This window comes from Lissotriton vulgaris, chromosome 2_1 (assembly GCF_964263255.1).
Source record: "Lissotriton vulgaris chromosome 2_1, aLisVul1.2, whole genome shotgun sequence".
NCBI lineage: Eukaryota > Metazoa > Chordata > Amphibia > Caudata > Salamandridae > Lissotriton > Lissotriton vulgaris.
This window is the reverse complement of record NC_141687.1, coordinates 950,304,517-950,325,344: the sequence shown is the minus strand read 5'-3', so window position 1 is coordinate 950,325,344 and position 20,828 is coordinate 950,304,517. Positions and strand designations below refer to the sequence as shown.

Sequence of the window (20,828 nt, the reverse complement as noted above, 5' to 3'; positions counted from 1 at the left end):
GGCCCTTCTGCTTGCTTTGGCTCGACTCGTTGGCCCGGTCACTTGCCAGCTGGCTTGTGGCCCCTGTGCCGACGAAAACCTAAAACCGACTTGCGATTCTGGTTGCTCCAGACTTGCACCAGCTCCTCTGAAAAGAAGCACCTGCTCTGATCTTCCTGGTCCGAGTGAGAAGCAATCTTCTGGTCCTGTGTGGATTGCTCTTGCCAAGTGTTTGCTCCAATCTTGAAGCCGACTGCGCCGACGGTGAGAGCCTGCATGGGACAGATCGTGACCCGCTCCTGGACGTCGCAGATGCCCCAGAGCCCACGTGACAGCGGAGAGAAGCTCCTCGACAACCACCTGATTGCGCCCGACATTGCCTGGTTCTGTCCTGGTTCCACCCTGGTCCCTGCTGAGTGACCCACACTCTGTCCCCTCTGCTTTCAGGTACTTTCCTACTCTGATCCACCCTTGGATCACACCGGACACTTCTCCTTCACATCGCTTGCAGCATCTTCAGCTCCAAGCACCAAGAGCCTGCGTGTCAAAACCCGACGCCACTTCGACCCTATGCACCCGCTTCCTGTGGGTGAGGTAACATTGCAACCCCGGTGTTCCCACACTGGTACACACCTCTAGGGTCTGTGTCTTAAGTTTGATTCCTCTAGGTTCAGCGGAAGTGTCCTTTAACTCTATTTGTGTAACTTTTACGCACCATTGACATTGCATTGGTGCAAGCCGCACTTTACGTGCTGCACCCGAATCCCGTGGGCTTTTCCCGACTTCAGCATTGCTTGTCCCGACTGCTCCCAGCGATTCCCTAGGCCCTAGGCCTAACCACTGTTCGATTGGTATCTCTTATACCACTTTTTTAATATATGGATTGAGTGGCCACCCGCCCTCATCCATAATTGTGCAACTTTGTATGTTATACTGTGCTTTTGATTTAACACTTGTGCCCCTTTGCTCATAAAGAGTACTGGGGATTAATTTAGAAATAAATACATATATTTTTTATAAAATCTACTTGTGTGGTGTCCTTTCATTTGATATTACAGGACTGTGATTGGTAAAACAGCTCGCTTAACACGACCTCTTGAGTTAAGCCTTTAAGGCTGCTTAGTCTATGCTACCCTTAAGATAGCTTGTCTAATAAGGTTGACTTACAACCAGACACCATAAGGGATTGTTTGGACTGATACAAGGTGGTTCCAGAATTGGAAACATCATATATCAGGCCAACTTCTCACAGCTAACAGTTTTTTTTTATTACAAAGAATGAAATCCCCACCCATTTCCTTCACTTCTTCTTTCACTTTTGTGACTGAAAGACCTGCCTTTTTTCTCTTCGATCTTTCTTGGATAATCATGGCTGCCAGACCATCCAGCAGTGAAGATGAGCCTGAATTCATTGATGAAGAGCCTCCTCAGCCGAAGGTGAAAGAGCATTTCATCTGGAATTTTTTTTCCATACCAGATGACCAGAAGGTCAATGCTCCAAAAGTGGAGTGCAGGATCTGCCACTCAGTCCTTGTTCGGGGTGACCCCACTAAGAAATATTCTTTTGGAACTCCACAATGCTTCGCCATGTGGAGAGGAGGCACCCCCAGAATTTTGCCCGGGAAAGTGTCCGGGCTCTGGCACAAGAGGTTCCCAGTGATGGGGGGCCTCTACATTCACCGGAGGAGCAACTACTTCAGTGAGGGGGCGATCGCAGGAGATGGTTCCAAAAATTCAGCCTGCATTCATCAAAGGCGTCCTGAAATGCAGATACTGCGATCAGCAACTTACTTTAGGGGAGCAAAGTGTCCTGCTCATGGTTCGAGCATTGGAGAACCATCGCTGCCATTCCCAGCCCTAATTATTTTTGTTTTTTTTTTGCTCCTGTTGAGCAGTTTCCATTCCCTGTTTTTGTTCTAAAAAAAGAAAAAAAAATCTTTGTAGAACTACCTCCAATTCTCATCAAAGAGCTATATTCTTAAAAAAATGAAAGAGTAAGTGAAGTGGAGTGCATTGATAATGGAAAGGAAAATGAGTAAGAAAGAACAGAAAGGTATTAGAGGAGAAAGTAAATGAAGTAGGGGGACTGAAAGAAGGTGAGTGTTGGGAAGGAAAGTAAGGAGAAGGAGAGTGAACATGGGGAATGTGGATATTCAAAGAAAATGTTGAAAAGGAACGGGGGTGTGGAAGGGTAAGAAAAGACGCATTGCTGGAGTTGCATCATTTTTGTGACACACTCCAGCAATGCATCACTTTTGCGCTTACAGATACGTCTGAAATACTGACGTATCTGTAAGTACTTCCGACATAATACGTCATATATTTAATATGACGCATGACTAGAAGACTGAAGGCCTCATTTATGAGGCGATGCGTCACTTTAACGCCACCGGTGCGTCACTTTTTGTGACGCACCAGTGCTGTAAAAAAATGCACCTTATTCAGTCATATTTACAAAGTGACGCATCTAGGTAGATGCGTCACTTTCTAAGCCCCTGCGCCACATTATACCTATGTCAGGTGTAATGTATGCAAAAGGGACGTATTGACGCAAGAAAGGGTCGTAGAGGTGACGCAGTGAATAAACTGGTTGCGCGTACCGGGCGCTCCCCCCGCGCAAATAGTTTTTTTTTTTTTGTTTTTTTTTTTTTTGCCCCGCGGGGCATTATATTATAGCCCCCACATCAAACCTAGGGGGTGGGGGGGGTTGGGGGGTCTACTCTGCCCCCTTATGGTCATTTCCCCCTTTTTTTTTTTTTGCCACCTCTTGTGTCTCGATCCTACCGAGAAACAAGATGACGGCCGCTCCGGACTGTTTTGAATGTTTACAGACACCTGTGAGCCAATCAGCTTTCCGTGCGCAAGTCAAGTAGCACGCCCGGTGCGCGTACCGGGGCGCGCCTATTGATATATATATATATATATATATATATATATATATATATATATATATATATATATATATATATATATATATATATATATATATATATATATACCTGTGAAAATCCTGAAATGACTGTGCCTTTAACAGGGATTAATGGACCTGTGGTCCTTTTTCAAAGTCTTAGAAGCTGCGTTTTAATAACCACAACGAACCCGCAGGCAAAGCAGCAAAGGCATGGAGAAAGAGTCGTTGGACTCGAAACGTGTCTGCCATTTAATCCTTTTTAAATAAAGAGACCAGTTCAAGTGAGTTTGGTGTGGTCCGTGCAGCGTTTTTTGCAGCGCCTGTGTCTGGTGGATTTACAGAGATGTCTGACACATCTCAGTAACGGACCCAGACCCGTGAGGATATATATATATATATATATATATATATATATATATATATATATATATATATATATATATATATATATATATATATATATATATATATATATATATATATATATATATATATAATATTATAGCGCTCCTGGGCCCTACTTTGAATAACACTGCTTTAACAGCTCCATTGAGGTGTAGCATGGCTGGAGTCCGGGGTATTACCAAAGTCCAAGCCAGAACTAAGCACCTCTACCTATGTTTTACATCCATACTAAACAACTGAATATATGGCAGATGGCTTTAGTTGAAAGCATGGGAACTCTCAAACATTTTCCCAGGGGCCAAAAAGTATAGTCTGTGGTGTGACAAAAGGCCACATTAATAGGTGTATGATATTGGGGTAGAGAGAAGGGGTTTGTAAGGTGGGTATAGGGTAAGCGTTGTATGTATATGTTGTGGGCAGTGAGTCTTGGAGTTATTTTGAGGGTTTCATTACATACTGCCTTCTAAATCAATTCCCTGGTCTCTAGAAGTCTTGCATTTATCAATACTGTTATGCTGTATCTGATCCACTATCCTGTGTGCTGTACAAAACCTTCTCTTGTGTTAGATTTAATTAACTATGATGTTTTTGTATAATAAACGAAGACCACCCAGAGTGGTCCACATGACAGCTGACTTGTCTAAGTTCGATATTGGCATTGTTCGCAGGGTGGAGGTATGAACGTTTCTACATTCATGTTTGATGCTAGCACTCTGAAAAGTGCTTCAGTGCACTGGTGTTCTCTCATGAATTAAGGTAAAACATCTGAATGTAAATAAAATACACTTTTTTGAATTTTGAAGAGACTGTCCTATTTGACACATTTGTTGCAAGATGCTTTTAAAAATTATGGTGTTTAAGTTAAAAGGTGCAGGACACCTTCTTTGCTTCCTTTATTATACTTATGTTAACCTGCAAATAAATGCTTGCCCTTTTAACATCTTTCTGAATGTTAGTGCTCTGTCAAGTAAACAGCAGCACAGTGCTGCTGTTCACCAGGGGGCATATGTAAAGATCAGGTGGGTCGTATTTCGAGTATTGCTCTCTAGAGTTATCACACCTATCTAGGACAGTTTGGTGATGGGCAAAACCTTGCAAAATTTCATCTGCTGGCAGAACACCTCCTGGGGGAGGATAACCACTTTGCTGATCTCCTAAACAGGATGTAGCAACAAGTCCATGAGTGGGAACACAACCCACAAGTCCTTCTCCCCTATTTTCGCAAGTGGGGGTTTCCACAAATGGACCTATTCGCAGACAAAGCAAAATGCCCAGACTTTGCCTCCAGGTTTGCACACCCACTATCCAAAGTCAATGCATATGGATCAACTGGTCAGGGAGATTGGCCTAGGCTTTTTCGCCTGTCCCTCTTCAGTTTGTGGTTTGGAGACTTGGGCAAATATCGCTCACCCTCATTTTAGTAGTTCCCACTTAGACTTCCCAACCATGGTTCTCTTCACTACTCACTCTTTGTAGTTCCAGAGCAGAGCTTCCTCTCAACCAAGACCTTTTCACTCGCAATCACGCACCTAAATCCAAAGGAACTAAACCTTGCGATTTGACTCTTCAGGTAATACAATTTGGATATCCTAATCTTCCCCCTGAATGTATGACCATTCTAAAGGAAGCAAGTAGACCTACAACTAGAGCATGTTACGCAGTGAAGTGGAAGATATTCTTTTTTTTTTTTATTTATTTTTTTACTGCCACGATAAACAAGTGAATCCATTTGATGCAACTGTGCAAAATATTATTTGGTACCTTCATGTGCAAACCTCTAGACTAGCCTACACTTCCATATGTCTACATTTAGCTGCAGTTTCTGCCTATCTACAAAACTGGCAGCATTTGTCTTTGTTCAAGTACCAGTTATTTAGGCTTTTGTGGAAGGCCTTGAGTGATTCCGGCTGGATTCCCACCTGCACCAGTATGGAATATCAATGTAGTGCTTACCACACTTATGGACCCACCAATCAAACCATTGCACAACTGTTCCCTACATTTCTTGTCTTGGAAGGTTGCCTTTTTAATAGCCATTACCTCACTTGGATGCGTCTGTGAGCTCCAGGCATGAACCTTGGATGAACTTTTTTCCAATTTTCCAATTTGCCATTTTGCTGGTGAACCGTTTACTTGTCTGCAATGGTGTTACACTTCTCTACATGAGAGAATAGCTGTGATCAACAATTTCCCCCATGTTTTGAATATCCAATCCTTCATACATAAATGATCAGCGCTCAACCGAAGTGGACTAGAGTCTGAGCCTGGCTGGTCTTTAACTCGGGGCAGGAGCCGGTTTGGGCTAAATGAAGAGATAGCGGGGATTGAAACCTGAAAATGAAACACCTGGAAATTAAAAGTTCGAGGCATGTGGGCTGCTGAATTCATATCTGTGCATAGATCGCCGCCTAGTGTTAGGTCCGGATGATTGCACATTGTTGTCCTGGAAGAGTCTTCGAAGTATCACGAGATAGGTGGCTCCTCCCTTGTACTACAGTGCGCATGGGCATCCTCTCCATCTTCAGATTGTTTTTTTCCGCCATTGGGTTCGGATGTTACTATCTTAGCTCAAGTTAGGAAAACTTTCTACAAAACCAAAAGGCTTTCGATAGCGTCGGTATCATTTAGTTCGGTATCGGTGCCTTTCTTTCTAGAGGACATCGAGGACTCAAGTTTTCTTTCCATACTCGACCCGATCTTCGATCTCAAATGGAAAGGAGTCCATTCAAGAGGTGTCCCCTTTGCAACGCAAAATACCCGCACATCGATGTCCACCAAGTGCCTGTCCCCAGACCACAACGAGGCCAACTGTATGGCCTGTGCCCGGTTCAGGTCTAAGAAAACTCAAGATTTGACGCGCGACTCGATTGGAGTCGAAGTCAGCGCCTGTTCCAGAAAACATCTTTGGGGATGAAGAGGTCGTTGATCTGGAGGATCAGCAACACTGCTCTGATCCGGCTTCGGGCCATGACTCAGAGTATGACGCCGAAGACGAGGAGGTGCAGGACGAAGAAGAAAACGTCGTCGCTTAGGTAGGAGACGACGTGGAGGCCCTTGGGGCCGTAGAAGATAACTCGGGCGAAGAGCTAGGCCAAACCGGTATACGGGGGCAGAAGATGACGCACTCAATAAGGCTCAGGTCGAGGGATCGCCACTAGGCCTTACCCAAGATCTACAATCTCGTTCTACAGCCCTGCATAAAGGCCCGGCTTCGAACATTACTAAAGAGCCTTCGGTTTCGAAACCGCTATCGGTCGATACAAAGAAAGCGAAACCGACAGCATATTTGCCGAAACCGAAAGTGCAAGTGACTCTAGTCTGCTCCAAGGCCTCAAACCCCTCGGAGCCGAAGAAAAAGAAAATGGCCGTCGATGCTGGGAAGCTCAAGAAGGTCGTCGAGCCGATGGTTGGGGCACCGAAGACCAAGGTCAAGGCCGTCAAACCACCAAAGCCGGCGCCGAAGGGAGTTGATTCGCGCAAAAGGCTTGAACCGAAAGACTGGATCGATCCTCGGTCGAGGCCTACGGACAAGTCGAAGACTGGCTCCAAGGACCCTGTCGAGTCGACGCGCCCCAGTCCGTTCGTAGCCAAAGAAGTGTCAGTCGCTCCAACGCATCAAGGAAAAGGCTTCAGACCGCGTCGACACCTATCAAATTCGGGTTACCACCCTCGGTGCGTCCGAAGATGTTCGAGCCGAAACAGTCTATCGGCGCCAAATAACATGTGTCGACGGAAATGGAGGCTGTAGAAGAGCCTGAAGACCAGGAGCCGAGACAATTCATCGACTCAGACACTGGTAGACTGTCCATATACAAAAGAAAATTAATGCCAGAAACTCCCATGGAATCATACAAGATTCCCTTGAAGAAGAAGAGTTTCTACAACTTCTCCAGCTCTTGTGGAACCCCTCCATCACTATGGACAGGAACCTCAAAATGTTTCCCCAACATACTCGGATGTGGAGGCAGGGGATTATGAATATGAGGATGACCTCTATCATGTGGACACTGATCCTGATGATCAAGACAAACAATGGACGGACCATGCTGACTCAAGGGATCCGCAGACTGGCCCGGACACTCATGTCTACAGTGTGAAAACTTCTCCTACTGAGGACACTACTGCCTTTAACGCCCTTATTGAAAGGGCAGCCAGTAATCATGACGTCGAGCTCCATGCTGACCCTGTGGATGAAGACTTTCGGGTCGACACTTTTTCCACTTCAGAAAGGGGAGTCAAAACCCTACCCATGCTCAAAGGAGTCCTCAAGCATGCTGGTGACATTTTTAAAGACACCACTAGAGCCAGGGTGTTAAACCCAAGGATTGAGAAGAAATATAGGCCTGCCCCTGTGGACCCTCCTTATATAAGGGGACAGTTACCATTAGACTCATTGGTTGTTTCTAATGCACGTAAGAGAGCAAACTCCCAGACTACAGGTGATGCTCCTCCGGACAAAGAGTCAAAAGTTATGGAAACTTCAGGAAAGAGTAGCTGCGCAGGCGGCTAACATCTGGCGCATTGCCAACACTCAGGCACTCTTGGCCAGATATGACGGGTCACATTATGATACCCTTGAGACACTGTTGCAACACCTACCTGATCAGTACAAGGAGGGGGCAGAACTTCTCATCCAGGAGGGGAAACTAATAACCAATGCTTCAATCAAGTGCGCTCTAGACGCAGCTGACACTGTAGCCAGGGCCATCAACACTAGCGTTATGTTAAGGAGACACGCCTGGTTGAGAATTTCAGGATTCAAACCTGAAATTCAAACTTCTATCTTCAATCAGCCAGTTAACCCAGACTTCTTATTCGGACCTGAGGTTGACACCACCCTTGAAAAACTTAGAAAAGACACAGAGACTGCAAAGTCTATGGGGGCTCTGCAGTCACAGCAGTTTCGGGGTGGCTCCTTTCGTCGCTCCAATACTAGGGGCCCCTCAAGAGGCGTGTCAACACAACAGACACAATACAATAAGGGAGGTACACAATCCACCTACAATAAGAACAACCGGGGTGGTTATCGTGGAAACAACATCAAGGGCAGAGGCAGAGGAAACACCAGTTCCCGATCCTCTACCAATACCAAACAGTGACGCCCTGTCACTGCCCCCCGACCATATAACACCTGTCGGGGGAGACTACAACAGTTCCTGCCGGTCTGGAAGTCCATCACCACAGACAGGTGGGTGAGAGACATTGTACAGTACGGGTATTGTCTGGAATTAACGTCCACTCCACCCAACATCCCACCAAGACACCGTCCTATGTCCGCAGAGCACTTACACTTATTGCAGCAGGAGGTCGTCAGCATGCTGCAAAAAGGGGCCCTAGAGCTCGTGCCTGTAGAAGACCAAGGGTCAGGGGTGTACTCTCTGTACTTTTTAATACCCAAAAAGGACGGGTCTCTCAGACCTATACTGGACCTCAGACCTCTAAACAGTTACATTCCGTCAGAGCATTTTCATATGCTCACCTTGCAGCAGGTTCTGCCGCTACTCAGTCAGGGAGACTTCCTCTAAACACTGGATCTAAAAGATGCCTATTTCTATATACCCATTCAAATAGGAGAATTGGGAGGTGCACAGCGTAGTGGTTATTAAATTTTAATTTGTAGTTTTAACACAGGTTTGGGTGCTCCCCAGGGAGGCGGTTCCGTCCAGCGCCAGGAATATAAAATTAATATGTGTATGAAAAGGTTTGCAGATACATCCCCTGTGTGAGGCACTCCTTAAATGTTCATAACAATGACTCCAAAAGTAAATGATGCAGTTTTGGATTTATTCATCAATATTAAATCATTGGATTGATGTTTCAAACGATATTAGCTTCATATCATCGTATTACATCCATAGTACATTCGAATTCATGTGCTCCAATGCATTTCGGGCTGCTCGCCCTTTATCAAGGAGAACTGTAAAAAAGAAGAAATGAGCCCGTGTAAGAAGAAAGTTTGGTGTGTAACTAAAACACTAATGGCCAATGCTTTTATGGAGAGTGCAGATCAATGAAGGTGAAGTGAATGGATAAGCCGTGATTGAGGGGTTAAGTTACGACGTGTAGGGTGAACATAATAAGGTGATGTGCACGGGTGCGAGGGCAACAGACTAGAGTAGATGTGATGAAATTAATGAAGATGTGCACGGGTATTAAACGATCGTGAAGGTCGGTAAAAACTGTTAATAGCTGGTAAAGGGGTTGCGGTTCCCGAGTGGGAAACTGCCAGCGTAGACTTACTTCATGGCAAGAAGCCGTGTGGATCTCCGGTGAAACGGTCCAGAAGTCGGTGTATGCGGTCGGCGTGAGGGAGTATAAATGAAGGGCTAAAAAACGGACTCGTGAAAAATAAGCGCGGGGGCCATCTTGGAATGGGTAGAGTTACTAGGTGGATAGGGGCCATGTTGGAATGGATACAACGTGAGGAATGTGGTGTAAAAAATAAAAAATGAGGAATCAACAAAGTTTCAACAACAATAAGGCATCAACAATAAAGATTTATAAATAAACAATAAAGAGCAATGCAGTGCTCTTTATTGCTCTTTATTGTTTATTTATAAATCTTTATTGTTGATGCCTTATTGTTGTTGAAACTTTCTGTTGATTCCTCATTTTTTATTTTTTACACCACATTCCTCATTTTGTATCCATTCCAACATGGCCCCTATCCACCTAGTAACTCTACCCATTCCAAGATGGCCCCGCGCTTATTTTTCACAAGTCCGTTTTTTAGCCCTTCATTTATACTCCCTCACGCCGACCGCATACACCGACTTCTGGACCGTTTCACCGGAGATCCACACGGCTTCTTGCCATGAAGTAAGTCTACGCTGGCAGTTTCCCACTCGGGAACCGCAACCCCTTTACCAGCTATTAACAGTTTTTACCGACCTTCACGATCGTTTAATACCCGTGCACATCTTTATTAATTTCATCACATCTACTCTAGTCTGTTGCCCTCGCACCCGTGCACATCACCTTACTATGTTCACCCTACACGTCGTAACTTAACCCCTCAATCACGGCTTATCCATTCACTTCACCTTCATTGATCGGCACTCTCCATAAAAGCATTGGCCATTAGTGTTTTAGTTACACACCAAACTTTCTTCTTACACTGGCTCATTTCTTCTTTTCTACAGTTCTCCTTGATAAAGGGCGAGCAGCCCGAAATGCATTGGAGCACATGAATTCGAATGTACTATGGATGTAATACGATATGAAGCTAATATCGTTTGAAACATCAATCCAATGATTTAACATTGATGAATAAATCCAAAACTGCATCATTTACTTTTGGAGTCATTGTTATGAACATTTAAGGAGTGCCTCACACAGGGGATGTATCTGCAAACCTTTGCATACACATATTAATTTTATATACCCATTCACCCATCACACAGACCGTATCTCAGGTTCACTATTCAACATCAACATTATCAGTTCAAAGTCCTCCCTTTCGGAGTAACAACGGCACCCAGGGTGTTCACAAAGTGCCTGGCAACAGTAGCAGCACAAGCTTTCAAGGTACACTTGTGCAACAAGGTCGTGTTGATCCGGACGGACAACATGACTGCCATGTACTACATACAGAAGCAGGGAGGAACACACTCCACAGTTCTCATCTGGCTCAGAGCATGTGGAAGTGGGCCATTCAGAGGAACATCTTCCTCATGACGAACACCTCCCGGGCAAGGACAACCAGATGGCGGATCTGCTCAGCAGAAACAGCCACCAGAGGCACGAGTGGGAGATGCATCCATCAGTGCTCCAACCGTACTTCCAGCAGTGGGGTCATCCACAGATAGACCTGTTTGCCACAAGGGAAAACGCAAAATGCCAAAGCTTCGCAAGCAGGTTCCCACATCCACAGTCGCAGGGCAATGCGATATGGATGAACTGGTCAGGCAAATTTGCGTACGCTTTTCCCCCAGCACCTTTGATACCGCTGGTGGCATGCAAACTACGGCAACACTCGATGACCCTCATCCTGGTTGCTCCAATGTGGGCACGCCAACCATGGTACACCACATTTCTAGAACTATCCGTGGTACCGCATCAAAGGCTACGCCTCACACCCAGGCTTTTGACGCATAGCCATGGCGACATTCAGCATCCAGATCCGCAACAGCTCAACCTGGCGATCTGGCTCCTGAAGTCCTAGAATTTGGCTATCTCAACTTGCCGCCAGAATGTATCAATATCAATGAGGCAAGACGGCCCACAACCAGAGCATGCTATGCGGCTAATTGGAAAAGGTTTGTCATATACTGTGCCAACAATGAGATAAACCCACTGGATGCATCTATTCAAAACATTATCTGTTATTTGTTGCACTTATACAGATGTAATCTAGCGTACAGTTTCATTCGTATACATTTATCCGCCATAGCAGCCTATCTTCAGAACAGGCAGCACCTCTCATTATTCAGAGTGCCTGCCATTAAAGCTTTTCTGGAAGGACTTAAAAGAGTAATCCCTCCCAGACACCCACGGTCACCAGTCTGGAACCTGAATGTGGTCCTCACCAGATTGATGGGACCACCTTTTGAACCTCTACACTCTTGTGAGATTCAATTTCTGACCTGGAAAGTTGCTTTCCTAGTAGCCATTACCTCACTGAGGAGAGTTAGTGAACTCCAGGCACTAACCATTCAAGAGCCGTTCATACAGGTCCACTCAAATAGGGTCGTATTACGCACCAACCCTACCTTTATGCCTAAGGTGATTTTGCTGTTCCACATGAACCAGACCATAGAACTGCCAGTTTTTTCTTTCCTAATCCAGAAAATGTCGCGGAGAGATCCCTACACACGTTAGATGTCAAAAGGGCTCTAATGTACTATATAGACAGAACAAAAGATTTCAGAAAAACAAAACAGCTTTTTGTTGCCTTTTCCCCACAACACAAAGGCAACCCCATTTCCAAAGCCGGGATAGCCCGGTGGATCGTTAAGTGTATACAGATTTGCTATGCTAAGGCTAAACGAACTGACCATTCCACCACGAGCACACTCCACACATAAGTTAGGAGCGTCCATGGCTTTCCTGGGGAATATTCCTTTAGAAGAGATATGTAAGGCAGCCACTTGGTCCACCACACATACATTTACGAAACACTACTGCATAGATGTGCATTCTAAACAGCAGGCAGCTGTAGGACAGGCTGTTCTCAAAGCTCTTTTTCAGACTGCTGCAGCTGGCACGGGCAGCCGCCGCTAACAGGAGGGACTGCTATGTAATCTATGCACAGATATGAATTCAGCAGCCCACATGCCTCGAACCGAATATGCTACTTGCCAGTATGCATCTGTTCTTGGCATGTAGGGCTGCTGACATTCATATCGCTCACCCTCCTCCCCGGCGCCTGTAGCAGCTGTAGCATTCAGAATTACTATGTAGCATGGACATCACTCACTGTATTACACTCCATCTCTGCCACAATGGCGAAAAACAATCTGAAGATGGAGAGTATGCCCATGCGCACTGTAGTCCAAGGGAGGAGCCACCTATCTCGTGATACTTCGAAGACTCTTCCAGGACAACAATGTGCAATCATCCGGACCAAACACTAGGCGACGATCTATGCACAGATATGAATGTCAGCAGCCCTACATGCCAAGAACAGATGCATACTGGTAAGTAGCATATTCGACCTGCTGCGCAGGGTCTTCTGTTACTACCCTTGTTTAAGCACCTGCTGCTAAAAATCTTTTGTAGATGTTACTGATTTGTATTTTGCTGGGTGTCCTAAACCATTTTTCTTATTCTTGTATCTTTGTCTTGAATAGGAGCTTTACAGACCAGCTGCGCAAGATCTCAAAAGATGCAGGGATGCCGATCCAGGGGCAGCCTTGTTTCTGTAAATACGCACAGGGTGCCGACAGCGTGGAACCCATGTTCAAGCACTTAAAGCTGACTTATGTTGGTCTGCAGCTGATTGTCGTGATCCTCCCTGGAAAGACTCCTGTTTATGGTATGGGGCGAGTAAGGGGAGGGTTAAATATACCTAGCCGGATACAGTGATGAATTCTTTTATAGGTGTGTTTTAGTTCAGTGAGAAACATGTTAAACTATGTGCATCTGGAGTGTTAGCTACTTTGCAACACTCTTTCAGTATGCAGCATTCAGTCTTGCATAGATGCACATGCTTTGAATCGTTCACTCGTGTCTGATGCTTGACTGTAGTTTGTCAGAGTATGTGAATCTCTGAAAGAATTTAATGCTAGAGAAATCACTGTTGCAGGCTTGTAACTATGGTTTTGGAAGTTTTGAGTAGATTACTGTTATTGGCAATTTATTTTTCCATTAGTAAAACTAACTTTGATTCAGCCTGACTTCAGCATTTAATCAATGTCCTATCACACTTGAGGCTTATCTATATTTTCTCAAGCTGATTACTTTTTAGTGATGCGAAATCCCATGCACCTGAGGAAATGCAGGTCATGCCATTTATTTCAGTTTTACTAGTTTATGTGGTGGACAGGCTTCTCTTCCTTGTAGGTCTTTCCATTGTTTGAGCACACCTATTTACGTTGTTGACTGAAATCATAAGGCAAGAGTTCTTATCCTGGCTTTCCGAAGTGACCATGACCTGATATTGTGAATTTTTCTCTGTGTACCTCCTACCGTCATGCAAAAATTGTTTTCAACGTGGCCTGCCTCCAGTCTGAGGCACTGTAAAAAGCGTTTATGCAGCCAACTCCCACTTGTAGTTGCTAGATCTTTGAAACTGCCTATTCATTGAGATCACATCCCTCAGATCTGAGATTGTGTTCGAAGAGAGGGTGTTGAAAACCCACCTCTTAAATTAAGCGGTCTCACCTGAAGCTGGCTTTCTGGTCTGCTGTTAGCACACTTGGCTTCTGTAAATCTTGTACTTTAATACATTGCAGTGATGTAATACAGTAAAAGAAGACCAGATTTATTCAGATGTAAGGTAAAACATACACTTCATGTTAGTTTGCCTTGATTAAGGTTGCATACTTTGTCTATTAATAACACATATTGTATGCATGTCTTCCACCTTTTACACATTTATGCAGCAAACACATTTAAATAAAAAATAACCATTAAAGTGCAGGACCTGCACTGCTTGATTACATACAGCATGACAACAGTATTACTGTTACCCCCTTAACCTGCCATCCAGAATAACCCTGCCATTACTTCTCTCCATGGTTATCAAGAAATAGCCCTAACTGGTTGAGTGGAAAATCCTTTTAGTTTTAACACCTAAGCTGCAATCATTTGTCTCATTTCCTCAAAACACCTCCATTTAATTGTATATGTCTGCTTTTTTGCGGGGAGAGGGGGCGGCATGTCTTGTTTTCCAATTCATGTTTGTAAGAAAATGGTACTATATAGACCGACTTGACCCCAGCTATTCAAGTGCTAAGTCTCTCCTCTGACATTGTATTCCAAAGTTCTAAGCACCCCATCTCCTGCTTTGGATCTCCAGACTTGTGTAGTGTTTGGCTTAGAACCATTTGTTTCAGGCAACTAATAGATAGATACATTTTCATTACACCCACTGTAACGGGCTTCAGACCCATTATTACAATGTTGGATTAGAAGCATTTATCTGCATGACAGCTGCAAGGAGATCTTCTAGAAGACCTATTAATTTGTAGCATATTTAATTGTCTAAACCTCTTTATAGTACTGCAGTTTCTACGCATCATTAGTCTTGTATCACAGTTCTGTTGCATGTGGCTCTGCCTTCAAAATGGACTGTAGTATCTATTTCTCTTTTTGGTTAAGTTGTGCTGCTATCAAAGTAACTGATTACAGCTTTTAAGGATTTCCAAACTGTGAAGATTGGTGTATCCCCTATCAGGTTCACTTCAGGGACCTCTGTTCTAAATGCATCTGGTGTGTGGGCTGCATCCATCAGTAGATACCTGCCTAACTTTCGATTATAAGCTTTTAGTTCCTAGTTTTAGGGGCACAGACAAGTACATTTTTTGTTGTTGATTTGAAACAGAATATAATAGTTTTGCAGCTTGAATCTTTCTGGATTCACTATGCTGTGCATTATTCCACCATCTAGTGGTTGGGTCTGGAATTGTAGTCTTTTTCTCTTTTTCGTGGCCCAGGTTGGCATCGACATACCACCATTTGGTGTCCTTCGTAAAGTTGACGCGCTTCCTCTGGAAGCTCCCACCTTTGGTCGGCATCTTTAGATTTTTTTTCCGCTGTTGGGTCAATCGTTACCGAAGAGTTCCAGAGATTTGGATTGAGAATCGATAAATTTAAAGAAAATCGACATCAGATTTCTACACCCCTGACTACAGGTCAGGTAACCGGGACGAAGAAGGAGAAGGATTACACCCGAAATCTCGACGTTCCACTGAAAATGCGCACACAGGGAGCTCCCTGAGCACGGGGACGGTCAGAACAGCATTCAAATTCTGAAGCAATTGCCACCACTAATACGCCTAAAAGGACCATCATCCAGTCTACAACCTCTGCATGCCGCTTGACCAGGACCGCGAGGACTACAACGCCTGTTCGCACCGAAGACCCTCAGAGTGAGTGAGAGAGACAGAGAAGGGCGAACTACACTATGCAGGGGCAGAGGCCACCTCCATCGCTCCAAGACTTGGGCCTCTCCAGTGGAGAAGAGGGCAACATTGCCGAAGGACCAGAGGACTACAGAGTAGGCTAAGTCCAAAAGAAAACGTCAAAGGAGGTTAGTCGTCAACACTCGACCGACACTCCTAAGAATGAAGCAAAGTCCTCGAAGGGAGCGTTGTCCTCAAAACCCTTGGCGAAAGCAACAGCACCCAAAAACAAGCAGCCCAGCGGATCCTTCGAAAAGGACTCCTAGATGGCGAAAACCCAAGAGAAATCTTGGTCGTTGTAGGCTGCCCTCGAAAAGGACACCTCGACTCCGAGAAAGAAGGGTTAACGGCTACTTCGACCTCGAAGCGGAGTGCGCCAACTTTAAACTCCGAACAAGCTGCCGAGATTGAGAGTAAGAAAATGAGGCTTCTAGGCCGAAATGGCAATCCTCCTCCAGCGAAAAAAGGATTTCGCTGAAAGGATGAGCCAGTACACCATCCCACCGAAGCCAGCCGCCAAGACCGAAGTGGGCGACTAGGACCCTGAGCCGCCAAACGCCTGAACCGGTCTAGGAACAGGAGGAAGAGGCCCTGTAGTACTTCGAAGGCGAGGCGGATCAGCAAACTTACCAGGATTCCATGTCCTCAAGGCGCAGCACTTAGAGTGGCATGACCTTGACTCCAAAATACCGGCAGGAGTAGACACATACCCTTCAAAGCTTTCACCGCCGGACTACATAGGTGTCTATAATATGGTGGTAAACAAGACAGCAGAGACATATGGGGTGAAGTTGGAGGTTGAGAAGCCCAAGGTTTGTTTTCTCCTGGAAACTCTGCTACCTTCACAAACATGAAGTCAGTTCCTGGCCATGCTCCCTAGTGTGCTGGACCAGGGCAGGGAGGCATTCAGGGAGCCAGCTGTATGCAAATCGGTGACCCCCGAGGACCGAAAATAAGTACACACTCCTCAAATGACCCTGCATACGTTCAGGGATCAGTGCCAGCTGATTCAATAATAACAGCAGCAGCTTTGAAAAGGGCAATGTACCCACAAATGCCGGACCACTTCCAGACAAGGAGTAGAAGAATGGACCTCATGGGGAGGAAACTAGAACGGAGTGCGGCAATTCAATGGCGCATTGAAAAATCCAGCACCCTAATCAACATGCATGCATACCAGCACTGGGAGGTTGGGCAACTCCTGAAACCTCTACCAGAACAGTACCAGCAAAGGGCAGCCCACCTGGTAGAGGAAGGGAAAAACATGGCTAACACATGTTTGAAGTCAGCCTTGGATGCTGCGGAGACAGATGATTGGGGTGACTGAGAGAAGGCACACATGGCTTAGGATTTCAGGCTTTCAGCCTGAGGTACAGAACAACCTCCTTAAAACACACTTCAACGGAGAGCAGCTGTTTGGAACGCCAGTTGACCAGTTAACTCACCCCCAAAACAGTAGACTGCATGGTCTATTTAAGCACTGCAGTTCAGAAGGATGAGAAGGGGTACACCCTCAAGAAGATCAGCAGGTAGGGGAGGTAACCAACCTTGTACATCGCACCAAGCCTTCCAACAAGGTTATCAAGGAGACAGCTTGCCCCACCAGGGACAGCAGCAGCAAAACTGGCAGTGCCAGCCACGAGGCCAGTCCTTTCAAGGGCGCTCAAATGGACGGGGGCAGGCATGGGCAGGAGGGTATCAATCCACCTCCAAGTGACTTCACCCTAAGGCAAACGCCGACCCTAACACTTTTTGGGCCATCAAAGCATGAGACAAACAGTTATTTGAACATATAACCCAGGAATGGAAGAAAGTCACAACAGACAAATGGATACTAAACATCATACAATACAGCTACGTTATAGAGCTAGAAAAACAACCTCCAAACAAGAGGCCAAACAACAAGGTGCACTCAGCAAAGGAACTTTAGCTCTTGCTTCTAGAGGTGCAGGACCTGCTCAGCAAGGAGGCAATAGAAATAGTGCCATACAAGGAAAGAAACAAGGGGGTTTACTCCAAATACGTCCTTGTACCAAAAGTGGACGAAACGCTAAGACCTATTATAGATCTAAGGTTCTTAAACCAGTTCATAAGGACACAAAGATTTAAAATGACTAATCTGCAAGAAGTAATACCCCAGATACAAGAGGGGGATTACATGGCAACTATAGACAAGACGTGTACTTACACATCCCTATCAACAAAAAACACAAACGCCTACTAAGGTTTGTGATCAACCAAATTCACTACCAGTTCACTGTGCTAGCATTTGGACTCCAATCCACACCAAGGGTGTTCACAAAATGCCTAGCAGCGGTAGCAGCACACCTAAGGAGGCAAGGAATAAATTTATACCCCTACCTCGACGACTGGCTCGTAAAAGCAAGCTCTTACAGACAATGCAAACATACCCGCAGGTCATACAATCGCTAATCCGACGGGTTCTCAATCCATTGGGGAAAGTCTTCAATAGAACCGGAACAAGTGAAAATATTCTTAGGGGAAAAGATCAACACCATACAGGGCAAGGTGTTCCCCAGCACAAAGAACTTTGGCAATCCTGAAGGAGGCACGTCTTTACCACAAGGGGCAAGCTCTGACGGTGAGGACAGTGAGCAAGCTAATGGGAATGATTGCGCATGCGTACACTTGGTCCCACATATTTGCCTCCACATGAGACCGTTCCTAGAATGGATACCACAGCAATGATCACATGCTACAGGAAGTTGTGAAGATCTAGTGGTTGTCGCACACAGTGCATCAGGAAATAGCGTGGTGGGACAAGGAAAACATATCACACGGGAAACCATTCACACAGCCAACTCGAACAGTGAGCATCATGACTGGGGTGGGGCGCGCACATGAACAGGCTCAAGGTGATGGGGTTATGGTCGCAGCAGGATGCAGTCAAACACATCCGCTACCTAGAGCTATAAAGTGTTCCTAGCCTTAAAAGCCTTTCAGAAGGAGCTGTACCGAAGATGTTGATCCAAACACACTACACAACCACCATGTTCTACATCAACAAAGGAGGAACACAATCTGTGACACTATCAGGGCTAGCAAAGGAAATATGGATATGGGCCATTCCACTAAGAATAGACCTACTAGCAATACATCTCCCAGGGAAGGACAATATGGAAGCAGACAGGCTCAGCAGTCAAAGGTCCGCATCCCACGAATGGGAGCTCAACCAACAGGAAATAGAGAAGCTATTCCGGAAACTGGGTACACTGCAAATAGACCTATTTGCAACACACCTAAATGCAAAATACCAGCACTTCACATCCAGACAACCAGGCCATCAGTCCTAAGCGAATGCGCTATGGATAAGTTGGTCAAAGACATTTGATTACGCTTTTCCCCCGATGCCACTGATGTACAGGGTACTCAACAAATGGAGGATCAGCTACATGACACTGATCCTAATAGTACCTCAGTGGGCCAGACAGTCCTGTTTCTCGCAAATAGTAGAGCACCAGCGCACAGGTTTCCCAGAAGAAGGGACCTGTTAACAATGCAGAACGGAAGTGTGCTGCAGCCAGAAAGCCTCAGCCTAGCAGCATGGCTCCTGAAGACCTAGAATATGCACACTTCAAACTACCAGCAAGCAGAATGGCAGTGCTCAGGGAGGCGAGGAGACCTACCACAAGAAAAATGCTACATAGCAAAGCAGAAAAGATTCTCTGAATGGTGCATTAGGGAGAAGTTTCAAAGGGCAATTACAAAGGAATCAACAGTGCTAAAATACTTAACACACCTTCTGCAGAATAAACTAAGCTACACATCCCTAAGGGTGCACTTAGTGGCTATATTGGATTACACGAGAGGAGGAACGGGATAAAGTTGCTTCACCTCCCAAGTAGTAAAATGATTTCTAGAAGGGGCAAAGAGAATCGCACCCCAAACCGAATGCCAGCACCAGCATAGAACCTTAACGGGGTGCTAACCCAATGGATGAAGGAACCATCTGAGCCTATTCACAAAGTTACACTGCACATGCTCACGCTAAAGACAAGTCTTCTTAGTAGCTATCACATTGTTACCAAGAGTAAGTGCTAACACTCAAGAACCCTACCTACAAATACACAGTGATAAGATTGTAATGAGAACAGACCCACATTTCATGCCAAAGGTGTCACTATTCCACATCAATCAGACAATTCAAATACCAAGTTTTTTCCCCAAAATCTTCCACAAGCCCAGAAAGGAGGTTGCACACACTGGATGCTAGAAGGGCAGTAATGCACTATATAGAAAGGACTAAGGAGTGCAGAAAGACAAAGCAGCTCTTTGTATCCTTTGCCAGCAGTTTTTTGGGACGACCAGTTACTAAAAATACTATTGCACGGTGGATTGCACAAACCATACAACTCTGCCACAAACCAGCAGGGTAATAGTTACAAGGAGCAGCTCATGCTCACTCGACTAGGAAGAAAGGAGGAACAATTGCGTTTCTAGAGAACACACCTATTCAAGACATTTGCCAAGCTGCAACATGGTCTTCAGTGCACACATTCACTAAGCACTACTGTGTAGATATTCAAATGAACAAGGACGCGCAAGTGGGACAGGTCTTACAACACTTATTCAGTAACCAGAGCTCATCTTCCACCTAGCCACCACAAAAATGACAACTAAGTCAATGCACAGCGTAGGAAATCCAGAAAGATTCACGCTCCAAAACTAATAATTTCTTACCTGTCGGTGTAGTATTGCAGCTTGAAGACTTTATGGATTAGCTGGCGAACCCACCCTCCTACACCAGAAAGAGGACAGGAGGTAGAGGAATAAAACAGGAGAAAGACTTTACAGAAAAAGTAAAGGAATAAAAGAAGACAAGAAAAAAAAATTCCAAGGGTGGGAGGTTCCGGAGGAAGCGCGTCAGCGTCACGGACACCAAATGGTATGTCGACGCCCACCTGGGCCACGGAGGAAAAAGACTACAATTCCGGACCCAACAACTA

The 20,828-nt window shown here is 45.3% G+C and overlaps 1 protein-coding gene across 2 annotated transcripts in view; it reads left to right on the top strand.

Moving 5' to 3' along the window:
* The window catches only part of AGO4 (argonaute RISC component 4), a 464,331-nt gene that overhangs the window by 275,322 nt on the left and 168,181 nt on the right, over positions 1-20,828 (top strand). For both annotated transcript variants that reach the window (XM_086956500.1, XM_086956502.1), the window contains exon 12: positions 13,087-13,271. In XM_086956500.1, the coding sequence (XP_086812626.1) occupies positions 13,087-13,271 (185 nt within the window). The remainder of the gene's footprint in view (positions 1-13,086; positions 13,272-20,828) is intronic.